Source organism: Meleagris gallopavo, chromosome 2 (assembly GCF_905368555.1).
Source record: "Meleagris gallopavo chromosome 2, MGAL_WU_HG_1.1, whole genome shotgun sequence".
In the NCBI taxonomy this organism is placed as follows: Eukaryota; Metazoa; Chordata; class Aves; order Galliformes; family Phasianidae; genus Meleagris; species Meleagris gallopavo.
Window position 1 is genome coordinate 95,311,446 of NC_139405.1, and position 12,280 is coordinate 95,323,725.

The 12,280-nt window shown below is 35.3% G+C and overlaps 1 protein-coding gene across 4 annotated transcripts in view; it reads left to right on the forward strand.

Moving 5' to 3' along the window:
- Window positions 1-12,280, forward strand: part of ASAP2 (ArfGAP with SH3 domain, ankyrin repeat and PH domain 2) — an 88,044-nt gene that overhangs the window by 65,261 nt on the left and 10,503 nt on the right. For 3 of the 4 annotated variants that reach the window (XM_085217987.1, XM_085217990.1, XM_085217989.1), the window contains 11 exons: window positions 18-66; window positions 176-342; window positions 1,669-1,802; window positions 2,443-2,537; window positions 4,111-4,300; window positions 4,433-4,518; window positions 4,755-4,870; window positions 5,334-5,401; window positions 6,121-6,234; window positions 9,264-9,519; window positions 12,022-12,183. In XM_085217987.1, the coding sequence (XP_085074113.1) occupies window positions 18-66; window positions 176-342; window positions 1,669-1,802; window positions 2,443-2,537; window positions 4,111-4,300; window positions 4,433-4,518; window positions 4,755-4,870; window positions 5,334-5,401; window positions 6,121-6,234; window positions 9,264-9,519; window positions 12,022-12,183 (1,437 nt within the window). The remainder of the gene's footprint in view (window positions 1-17; window positions 67-175; window positions 343-1,668; window positions 1,803-2,442; window positions 2,538-4,110; window positions 4,301-4,432; window positions 4,519-4,754; window positions 4,871-5,333; window positions 5,402-6,120; window positions 6,235-9,263; window positions 9,520-12,021; window positions 12,184-12,280) is intronic. The other variant, XM_085217988.1, reaches the window with a different exon arrangement.

The following is a 12,280-nucleotide window of genomic DNA, read 5'->3' on the forward strand; positions in this document are numbered from 1 at the left end:
AAATATTTATAATGCAGATGACAGGACATACCACTTCCAAGCAGAAGATGAACAGGAATGTCAAATGTGAGTTACTTCCCTAACTTTATTTCTGATATTTGTGTCCAACTCAGACATTACCTTGAACTTTAGAAGTGCTGAAACATTTAATAGCAAAATATTTCTGCCATTTTAGATGGACATCTGTTCTACAAAACAGCAAAGAGGAAGCTTTAAATAATGCATTCAAAGGAGATGATAACACAGGAGAAAATAATATTGTCCAGGAACTGACAAAAGAAATTATATCTGAAGTCCAAAGGATGACTGGAAATGATGTGTGTTGTGACTGTGGAGCACAAGGTGATTCAATTAAGCGTATTTCTAATAGGTAAAACTGTTGTGTATCATGAGAGTGGTATTTGACACTTTCACTTTTACTGCTTATCTCACAAAGATTATACATGGAGTAGAATATGCTAATAATTTAATTACACCGTTTTAGTAAGATTGATTTGTGATATGCATATTTTAAGAGGGGGGAAATGGTTACTGGAAAGGTAGCTTTTATCTGATGTGTTCTGTTAGTTGTACCTGTTGCTGATATAAATAAATTGAGCTTTGTTAGCTCACACCTTAGATAAGATTTGGGCAAATCTGGAGAAGAGTAAGATACTTGAATCATTTTTCTAATACACCATGTTTCCCCCTTTTTTTGCTCGAAAGTGAGCCAGGAGATTGGTCTAAAACTATATTTATTTGGAAGAGAAAGCACTTACTGACTGTAGTTTGCTGCATTCAGTTTTGTTGATCTGTGATTTTCTGCTTTTATGCTTTTTAAATTCCTGCTGTTTCCTGTGCTATTTTATGTTAGAGGGGCACTGCAGGCCTTAGGCTTTTTGATCTGATGCTTTATCTGAAAACATCAGTTCTGAACCAGCCTGCATTTTTATAGATCAGTAACTTCCAGCAATAGATACTGTGTAGAATTGTGAGAAGTGTCAGTCCTGCTATCTTTAAAGACGATTCTAAATATCTGCTATCACACGGTTATCAAATAATTTTAAGCATTAAGTTTATCTTAAAATAAATAATTTCAAGCAGCCTAATTCTCCTGAAATTATTTCCTTAACTGGAAAATAATAGGATGTTTTAGCAAGAATGCAAAATAGCAGGAAAAAGGGCAAGGAAGGATAATGAATGACAGTTGAGTGACAACGCATTGTAGTGTGGTACTGTAGGTATGCTCCTTAATCACTGCTGCTTTACGTAGACTAAAACATAGTTGAAATAAAGAGAAAAACTCTAGGCATTATTAGTTTAGTTTCCATTGCACCTAAAGCGACCTCTTTAAGAATGCAATGCCATTTTATTGGTGTGTTATAAAAGAATGATGTTTCAAGAATTGTAATTACTGAAAGCATTGTGGAAAATGACAGGCTAGACTATCTTAGCAGCTTTCTTTACGAACACAAAAATGTAAAAAATGTGTTTCCACTGTTTGCCCCATAAAAAAATCCTGGCTTATGATTCTCAATAGAGAAAATTGAAAAGTATAAATACTGGAATCTGATAATTTATGTATGATAATCTTATTTTTTTCCGGGATGTCATTACTGTATATTACATTTTCTAGAATGAAGTCATCCCCATAAATAATTTTAATCCTGTGAGTACTTTTTATTTCAGATCCTACCTGGCTTTCAACAAATTTGGGAATTCTAACTTGCATTGAATGCTCAGGAATCCATAGAGAACTTGGTGTTCACTATTCCAGAATGCAATCACTTACATTAGATGTGCTTGGAACATCTGAACTTTTGGTAATTAAATTGCTTTTATTGACTTAGGTAATATTAAAAATACTTCCAATATAAGTGTGTTTTTATATATTGTTCCAATCTTGAAAATCATCTCTGGTAACATAATTTAAGGAGACTTAGTTCTCAAGATTAAAGGAACCTCATGGAATATGTTGTCTTTCTGTAAACTTTGCCTGATCTTAGAATTCTAATTGATAAAAGCTTAACATTTTTTATTTCCAAGTCTTTTTACACTTCGTTGCTCTTCAAATAGCTGTTTGACATATAAATATAAATATGCCTCTGAGATTAAAAATTGAAGGAGTCTGCAAATACTTAGCATGTTAAAATTGTAAAGATGCTGAATAATTAATCATCGAAGGAAAAAATGTTTATATTTGGCTTTGATACACTGAGGGGTAACCACTATCAGCTGCTCTTTGAGTTTGTTTGTCTGTTAAATCCCAGTTGAAAACTGTTGTCCAATAAGTTACCATAACTGGTTCTTGATCACTGGTATAGTAGCAGAAATAGAAATGAGAAACTAAAAGTCCTGGCTCCCATTCTCCCTTGTCCTCCCACTAGTATGCGCATGACCAGTGACTGAACATATATCTTATGTGAATTGTGGATGTTTCCTTTTGGTTTTGTTTTTTACCAGCTTGCAAAGAATATTGGGAATGCTGGTTTTAATGAAATTATGGAATGCTGTCTGCCACTTGATGAGATGGTCAAACCTAATCCAAGCAGTGATATGTAAGTAAAGAGCTACTTACTGGAAAAAAGGCAGGCATGTTATTTGGCATTGCTAATGACTTGTCCCATTATAGTTTGTGCCAGCACACCATGGAAGATGTGTGATATCTTAAACTTACAATCATGGAGTAAGCTTTTATTTTTTTCTTGATGCTTTACATAACTGTTTTATTGAATTTTATCTGCTTGTAACTTCCACAATAGAATTCTATTACCAGCTCTCTAAGTCATGAGTTGTGGAACAAGAAGAAATAAGAGATTACCCATTAAGGAATTTTAAAAACACACAAGGGCACAAAGATCTGAATTTAAACCAAAACTATTTATTTTGTGCTTTTTAAACGCAAAATAGGAATGAGAATAAAGTAAGCATTTTACCTGACAGGTACTGAACACCTGTTTTGTAGAGACTCTGCCCAGGACTCCAGTCCATAACTGTACGGAATAAAGAGAGAGCATTTAACTGAATTCCTCGAAAACACTGAAATGTGATGGCAGAGACACAGCAAGGACAGCTGCCGACTTGGCTGTATAGGAGAGCTGGTAAACAATGTAGAAACAAACCCAGAAGAGCTGGCTTTGGATAACACTGATTTTATGTTATCCAGACTTCCACCATTCTGACATAGCCAGTATAAAATGCTACAGTTAAAATAATTTTGACTACTTCTATCAATAATTTAAAAATATAAATGTTAATAATTAAAATTGCTCTCACTGAATGCTAGATCAGTAGCATAAAGTGCTTTAAAAAATGAACCTGAAAAGAGGCACTTTTTAAAATAAAGAAGGAACACCATTCTCTTCTTTAGGAGCAAAAGCTATCCATTGATTCAATCTATTGTTCATCGATTTTTTTAATTTTTTTTATTTTTTTTCCATTTTGCCCACTGTTGTAATGGTGTAGGTGATAAAGTTTGGCTTTGTTTAATGCCTTCTGAGCAATATTACGTACATCCCAAGAGCTGATAAGGAGTTATGCTTTTGAGAGTCATGCCAGGTCTTGTCTTACTGTGATGGGAAGAAAAATCGTCATTTGTTAGTTATGTATTAGCAGCATAAGAGTTAATTCATATACTGATTCAGATATCCTAAATGGTAGTTTTCACCTCAGTCTGGAGGTGAAACTAAAAACTCTGCTACATTCTCTCTGTCTGTTATGGCTGCGGTGAACAATTGGTTTACAGATCAAAGTCACTGCAGTGAACATAGATTGAAGGCCTGGATAGTCTGACCAGACAGAGACTTTTGTATCCCATGCTTTCCATTCCTTTCCAGCACATGGAGGAGTACAAGTCAGGAAAACATCAACCTGAAAGACTGTTGCTAGCAAAACAGTTTTATGAAGCTTTGATTCAGAGGGGAAAACTTACGGTCTGTTTTGATATTGACTAATTAATCTTCTGTAGTTCCATTTCATCTGAAAATATGAGATGCCATATCTAAGATGAATATTTTAAGAAGAAGAATAATGAGAAATACAGGCTTTCTCAGCCATTATTTCAAGTGACTTGCATGGATCTATGGAAGTTCTAACTAAAAAAATATAATAGTAAACTATATTCAATTTCAGGAATGCAAGAAAAGATTATATTACTGCCAAGTATATTGAGAGAAAATATGCAAGAAAAAAGCATGCTGACAGTGCAGCTAAATTGCATGCTCTTTGTGAAGCTGTCAAGTCAAGAGACATTTTTGGATTAGTTCAAGTGTATGCTGATGGTGTAGATCTCACAGAAAAAATCCCACTGGCCAATGGACATGTAAGTGTGGCAATTTTTATTATAAAAAAAGGTTATTAAAAAGTGCAGTATGCTGTTATAATGAAAAAGGACTTTGTTTTCTAATGGAGATAAGATTTGAAATGCTGCTCTGTACGCTTATGTTATTCCTAGGAGCAAGATGAAACAGCACTTCACCTCGCTGTTAGATCAGTTGATAGAACGTCCCTCCACATAGTTGACTTTTTAGTGCAGAACAGGTGAGTTTGTTGAAAATATTAAAATGCTATTGACTCTGCTTTTCTGTCAAGTAATGCTTTCTGTCAAGTAATACTTTAAATTATTTTTATTATTTAATTTTATCATTTAAAAATGTAATTTTATTATGTAAAACATAATTTTATTATTTAAAAATCTTGTAATGATAAAGGCTTATTGGTACAGTGTAGGAAAGTGATTTTAATCAGCATTCCTCTTCTTTCTCATACTCCAACAGTGGCAATCTAGACAAGCAAACGTGTAAAGGTAGTACAGCCCTGCACTACTGCTGTCTGACCGACAACGTTGAGTGCCTCAAATTGCTGCTGAGAGGGAAAGCTTCTATTGAAATAGGTAAAAGGGTAATGTGTACTTCAATTTCGTATTTGTCACTGCTGCAGATAAGAAAAACATGAGGGTGGAATACATGCTTTTTCTCCCAACCTGTTCTAACAGCTCTGTGAATAGTAATTGTTGTTTGAAAAAATCAATATCGTTGCTTATTTCAAGTTCAAATTGACATATGCATTATACTTGTTTTTAAACAAATCTTGGTAAGCGTTGAGATTTTCAACTGACATCTGGCCTAATTATATACTGCCCTTTCATGGCTATTGTTCCATGTATGCGTCACATCGACTTGCTACTGCTTATCATATTCACTGGGCTGGTATTAGTTGGACCTACATACAAAGGAAAGAAATGAGGTTGTGTTGGTATATTACTTCACTATGTGCTTGCAGATATATCTTTGTCTTTAGCAATGGACCAGTAATGACTCCTATTGTCCTATCTTTCTTTTCTTGATATAATGCAGCTAATGAATCAGGAGAGACACCACTTGATATAGCTAAGCGCTTAAAACATACTCACTGTGAAGAATTGGTAAGTGTGGCATCTTTCCTTACATTTGTTGATTTATAAGCAGAATTATGTCTGAATAACTGCTTACAATTGAATATTCAACAAAAATTTTCCAGAGTAGTTTTCTGCTTAGGAAAAACAATAAAATATGCTTTTAAGAATTTTCTTTTTTCTTAGATTCTTTGGAAATATTTTACTTATTTGAGCCAGAGGATGATTGTGGTTGAGATATTGGGGTCCCATCCTCGAAAGTTTTGTCAACCTGTTGAAATTGAACCAGTAAAATACTTTTTAAGGGTTAAGGCCATAGAAATAAAGTTTGCTACCATCACTATGTCTATTAAGCATGGAAAATTGACTGATGGGGTCAAGGTGCCTTGATAAGTGAACCTGTTTCAAAACATCTGCCGCTGCAGTTAATTTCTTTGACTTGCAGTTTCTAAGTTGAAGCAAATTGGTTATGGTGTTTCTTGTCAAAAATTGGAGAGTGGGCCTATAAGGCAAAGACTGGTTGTTTTTGATGTCTTTGTGCTGTGGTTGATCAGAGCTTCACTGTTTGAACTTACCCCATTGTGATGACCTTCCAAATTACTGAAGTTCGTTTTTAAAATAAAGGTGAGATTTGCACTTGGAAACCAGAGCTCCTTCAATGTGTGATTTTTGTTTGTTTTCAGTTATGGTGTTTTAAAAGTAAGTTCTGCACATACCATAGGTGTCAACAGTCATGCTTTATTCCTCAGCTAACTCAAGCACTGTCTGGAAGATTCAATTCTCACGTTCATGTAGAATATGAATGGCGATTACTCCATGAAGACCTTGATGAAAGTGATGATGATGTGGATGAAAAGTTACAGGTTTGCATCAGTACACTATTAATTTTCTGTTCATGTATCAGTGTAAATAAGCTGTTCGTAATGCTCTCAATAAGACTTCATACAATGGGAATGAAGATACTGCAAAATGACATTCTGTGGTAAAATGCAGTAGATTAAATGTTAGTTTCTTAAATTACTATTTATCTTCTGTTTAATGTAAAATGTTTTAAAAAGAAAATCACATCTGGCTAATTGCAGTCAGGTCATTGGTCATGTTTTCTTCCTAATGGAGTGAATATACATTCAGTACAGTTGTTATTTTTTCAATATGTTAGAAATGTGTAGGTCTTCTGATCTTGAAGCAGAAGTAACATACTAGGAAAAGTGCCATTACAAAGAGATATACCTTACAGTACCTCCTCGTTCTTGTGAAGCAGCTCCACTGATGGCTATAGTTTTGTTTTCAGTGGTACTAAACTTGTGCATTAAATTAAGCATTTTCAGTAATAGCAAGACTGTCTTAATTCTGAATCTTCCTGTGCAGATACCTTTTTTCTGCATTTTCATACTTCAAAGTTCAGGTATTGGGATGGTGCTACTGGGTACAGAATTGCACAGAATGGCTGAGGCTGGAAGGGGCCTCTAAAGATACTCTGGTCCAACCCCGCTGCCTGCGTGGGGTCAGCTGGAGGCTATTGCTCGGAATTATAACCAGATGGCTTTTGAAAATCTCCAAGGATGGTCACATTACAAGTATTCATATTACAAAGTATTCCAACACCATAGGAACTTGATTCCATTTAAAAAAACAACAACAAAAACAACAACAAAAAAGGAAACACATTTCCCAGTTTTGGGATCAACTTAACAAGTATTTAAGCACCTAAACATACAGACAGGGAGCAAACTACCAAGTTTTCGTATCAGAACAATTTGAAAAATGGCTTGCTGAGTAATTTGAAATGGCGCATAGGCTCCAAAATACAGCCTTATGAAATGTACTCTATGTAGAAGTATTATGTAGAAGTATTGAACAGATGTTTTGTGTGTGTATGCACAGAGTTCTTATTGCTTGTGCCTTTCTTGCTTTTTTTGTAAGGTGCATGAAATAGCTAGGAGCAAGTACAATAGAGATGAGCAATATTTGCTGCTCTCTAGATATTAGCACAACTGTTCTTCTGTTGGAAGTAGCTAAGAAAAGAATCCTTTATCCTATGGGTAATTAAATTCAACTTTTCATTCTACAAATTTTGATATTCTGGTATATCTCCTGCAAAGTTCCCCATATCAGGCAGGATGTAAATTGCCAATACTTCAATGATTAATAACATAAAACCAGATATTGTATGTTGGATTTTTTAATTTCTTTTCAGAAATATTAAAACCTCACAGTCATAGATTCATTCTTTCTTTTCCTTTCACAGACTGTGTTTAAAAATAGGCCATCAGATTTTTTGGAACGCTTTAATATTTTGGAAATGGATTTTAACATCAACAGGTTTCCTCCATTGCAAAACGTGCCTGTGGGAGGATCCTGTCAGCAGGGTTCTTCTCCCATGTCTTGTTCCCTTAGAGTAAGAGAGCTATTACTTCTGACAGTTGACTTAGCAAAGAAGTTAGAGTTAGGAAAGAGTAAAAAAGCCACCACAAGTCCTCCCTTTCAAAGAACAATTGTTACCTTTTGGGAATTTTCTTAAGATTTTTCTTGAGAATTTTGGTATATATGCAAGAATCTGTAATTTGTAGGCTGTTAAATCCAGTCCTTCTAGTATATCCAAACATTTATGTATTTCTGTATATTGTGTTGCCATTCAGATGGTAACAGAAATAATAGTGACCTTTTTGATAAAGCAGCTCAAAACTTTCTGTTGTAATTTTTACATCAGGTAAGGAGAGGAGTCATCTAGCAAAGAGTGGCACTGCTAAGCTAAAGGAAAGGCAGGCATTAGTGCAGATGGATGGCACTCACATCGTTTTAGCTATCATGTTGTGCTGTAACATGTCTCGAGGCCTACATGATTTTACATGATCTATCCAGAGAAGGCTCTGTATGTGTTCAGAGGAAACTTGATTGCCTATTCATAATACTGTCAATGAAAGTCTATTCTGCTCAAATGCTTATAATAGTTATATTAACTAAATATAACTAAATAGTTATTTTAATTTCATACAGACAGTGCAGCTAAGTGTTTATCTAGCATTGTTTCTAAAGTCATATTTAATTATGCTCTCTGAACTGTGGAATGTTGCAACCACTCCTGCAATAGCCATATGAATTTTTTACTTGAGCTATTTTAATGGTTTGATAACAATAATTATCATCCTTGCTATTGAAACAGGAAAACTAACGTGTGCATGGCAAACAGATGACTCCCTGCGGATCACAAGGACAGCTAATTGGAGCTCGTTTGATAATGTGCATAGGTTGAGCGATGTTCCATCCCCTCTGCCAGTTAATTTCCCTAGCTGGTGCTGTTATTAGTGAGCTAAAAAGAGTTCAGGAGAAGTCTGGGCTACTGATGTGTTGTAGTTTGAGCTACAGGTAGAATACTCAGATGCAGTTCTGTCCTGTTCTTGAGATGAACGTCATTGGTTTGGGATCTAACGCTGCTGAACTTCATATGAGGCTTAGATTCTTCAGTTGTTCGAATGTTTTTGAAAAATATTACATGATATTTTTATGCAGGAACACTTGATCTATTCTGAATTTCTGTATTCATTGCTATCTATAGCAGTATAGTTTGTATAGGTCTTTCAAGGTCCCTTCCAATCCCTGACATTCTGTGGTTCTATGTGTATATACAGAATACAGTATTAATGTATAGGAATATGCTACAAGAGAAAATGAAAGAATAACTTTTTGAAATGCAATTCACATTATTTTTTTTTTATTAACATGAATGTTTCCTGAAAGGTAAGGAGTATACATTCCAGATTATGTATTAGAAGCAATGAAAATGCATTTTAGAAGCGATTTTGACTATCTTGAAATGGGCAACTTTCTATTAATAAGTAAAGTGAGTACAAATAATACAAAATCACTGAGCACTTCTGTTATTGTATTAAAGCAACCCAGTCCTAATCGGAGAGAGGACAGGCCCGTCAGCTTCTATCAGCTTGGATCAAACCAACTTCAGCCTAATGTAGCATCGTTGGCAAGAGATGCAGCGAACATTGCTAAGGATAAGCAAAGGGGATTTATGCCAAGTATACTGCAGAATGAAACGTACGGAGCAATACTCAGTGGCAGTCCACCTCCCATTCAACCTTCAGTACCTGTTACAAGTAGTGCACCTCCTCTACCTCCGAGAAATATTGGCAAAGGTACTAACACTGGAAAATATGTTAGATGACTGGGATCGTGATCATTTTTTTCTTTCATTTTCAAGTTTTCTTTTACAGTTATTTTGCACGGGTAAGTATTGGAACAGTTTGTTGATACCTTCATCTTGCGTATTTGAAGTGAATCTGCACAATCAATTCTGAGTTTGATTTTCAGTATAAATGCAAGAAAGTACACAGTAGTGTGTGAGAAAACACATGCTGAATAACTTCAATAAAATCAAACCTTTTATTAAAGGGAGGGCTACAATCAATTTAATTTGGCAAGTACTTCTTACTTAAATTCCATCTTTTCTTCTCTTACTTGAAGATGTCATTGTCAAAGTGCAAATTTATAGGTGCAATTTTCATAACATTTGCTATAGGAAATTGTTTGAACACATAGGAAAAGGAGAACGTAGGCCAAACATGAGAGATTTTTAGCATTACAGTGTCTTCTCTTAATAAATAAATGCTTCAAGGTTGATAAAATAAAATGGAACAAAGCACAGATTCACAGTATGGAAAACTGGTATGGAAAATTGAAACTAGAACTGTTAGTTGCCTAAAAATGTAGGTGATCAGTAGAACAATGTACATAAAATGTACTGGCCTCATCCCTGTTCAGAAAGGATGCAAAATCTACCATTAAAGCTGACACCTAAGCCTCATTCTTATGTTCATATGTGATCTGTGTGGATATTGGAGAAGTGTAGAGAGATTTATATAGGTTGTCTTTATTCAGTACACATTCGGTTGTGTTTTATTGTTTCAGTGCAATTAACAGCTTATTAGTATCAGTGCTGTTTATTAATCCACAATCTCTCATGGGTACTAAACTTATGTAAAGTTAAACTCCAGAAAATGACTGTGTAAACACTTCATTTTCTGATAGATTCCAATTCCATAAGAGGACATAAGGAATGCAGAATGTTCTAGGCTTATGAGAGTGATGTCTGCCTTGGAAAGCACTGCACAGAGGTTAGAATACAGGGCTCCATGTGACAGTGATCATGGCTGAGATTGCAAATTGAACATTTGTGTAATATGGAAACTCAGTTGTTTGTTCCACAGAAATGGCTGCAGCATAAAAGGAGGATTAAAATGTATTGTTTTGTGAGGAAAAAAGACCGAAAACAATAGAACAGCATGGTTCTGTGCTACTTCGAAAGGGTAGTGTGAGGCTGGCAGAAGTTTAGCTTTGCATACAGCTATGTTTCTTGGCCAAGGTGGGATTCCTTTTACCTGACATTTTTGCATGAAGTCTAAGCTTAATATCAGGATATGGTTTTTACTTGATGAAAAGGAATGCTTCTCCCACCAAACAGGAAAATCTCCCCAGTGTCTTGTCTTTTGGCTGTGAGGGAGCTTGCACTGTCCGTTCAACTGTTAGATATTATCCCTAAATAAGTTATATAATTGGATAGTTAAAAAGACTCTTTTACACTTTGATATTATTTTACCCTTGGCAAACCATATGGTTTTACCCAGTGTTTGCCCTTGATTAAATGACACTTGAAATAGGGTCATTTTAATTTCATTCCCAACCTCAGACTTGTTGGCACCAGTATAGTGTGACTTGTGCCAAGAAAGCATGCTGCCTGGCTCAGAGAGTCTATTAACTCATGTTCTTTACTCTAGCAGTGCGTTAGCCTATTATTTTATATGCTTGGTTATAAGCAATGATAGTATCACCTGTCTTAGCTTCATGTCAATAGCTGATATTGTTGTTACACTTATGATGTATTATTATTACTCCTTTATCCTCTTAGCTTTAAGCTGTTCTTCAAGCCTTCTGAGCCTTTTATGCTTTTCCTTGCAACCTGATATTTATTCATACCTTAATCTGTTTTGTGTTTTCTTAATATGATGTTCATACTCTCAGTAGGGAAAAATGGCACGAAAAGTGCAAAATATTGGCCTTATGATGAAGGCCTGTAGTGTGCTTTTTACGAATGGGCAGGCAGCTCTTTAGAATGGAATAATTTAGGAGACTCTGAAAAAGCAGTACTGTGTAACCAATTCTAGTCTCAGGCGTAGCTATTATAGCTCCTTGTTTGGGTTTTATGTCAATCTCGAATCAAAACTGATGTTTCACTTTGAGTCAGCAAAGTCTGCTAGTATTAAGAGCGAGATCCTTTTTGTTTGGTATACTTGAGATGATTACAGCTATCAGCCACAGGTTAAAGAAGGTAGCAAGACATATCTTTTCTCTTCTTGTTAAAAACATTCTGCTTTTCAAGTGTTGGTCTACTTTAAAGTAATGCCTGGAGACAAATTTTAGGGTAAACGGTTAGTAAGACTTCCGCCAGAAACTTGTATGTATTTTTTTAGAGCAGATTCTGATTCCTGCTCTAGTATTCCTGGTATTACAGGATGGCAGTAGTTCTAATTTGGTGAATATAGTGTATAGCTGCACTATTTTTAAAAGCACAGGTGTCAATATTAACGCTTTGTGCTTAGGGTGAGCAAAAATAATAATGCAGTATTTTCCTCTCTTTTTAGTTCAGCCTTCAGTTCTTGGCAGTGGTATTCAGACAATTTCTTCATCTAATACAATGTGGAAGACAAATTCTTTAGGAGTGGAAAGTATAAGCAGGCAAAGATCTTCATCTGACCCACCAGCTATTCATCCCCCTGTGCCGCCATTGCGTGTAACATCTACAAGTATGTTTCCACTTTCCCCTGTTTTCCCTTCTGCTGTATCTAATCATAGTTGGCTTATTTTTCCATTTTCACAACTCATGCTTCCTCTTTTGGTGAC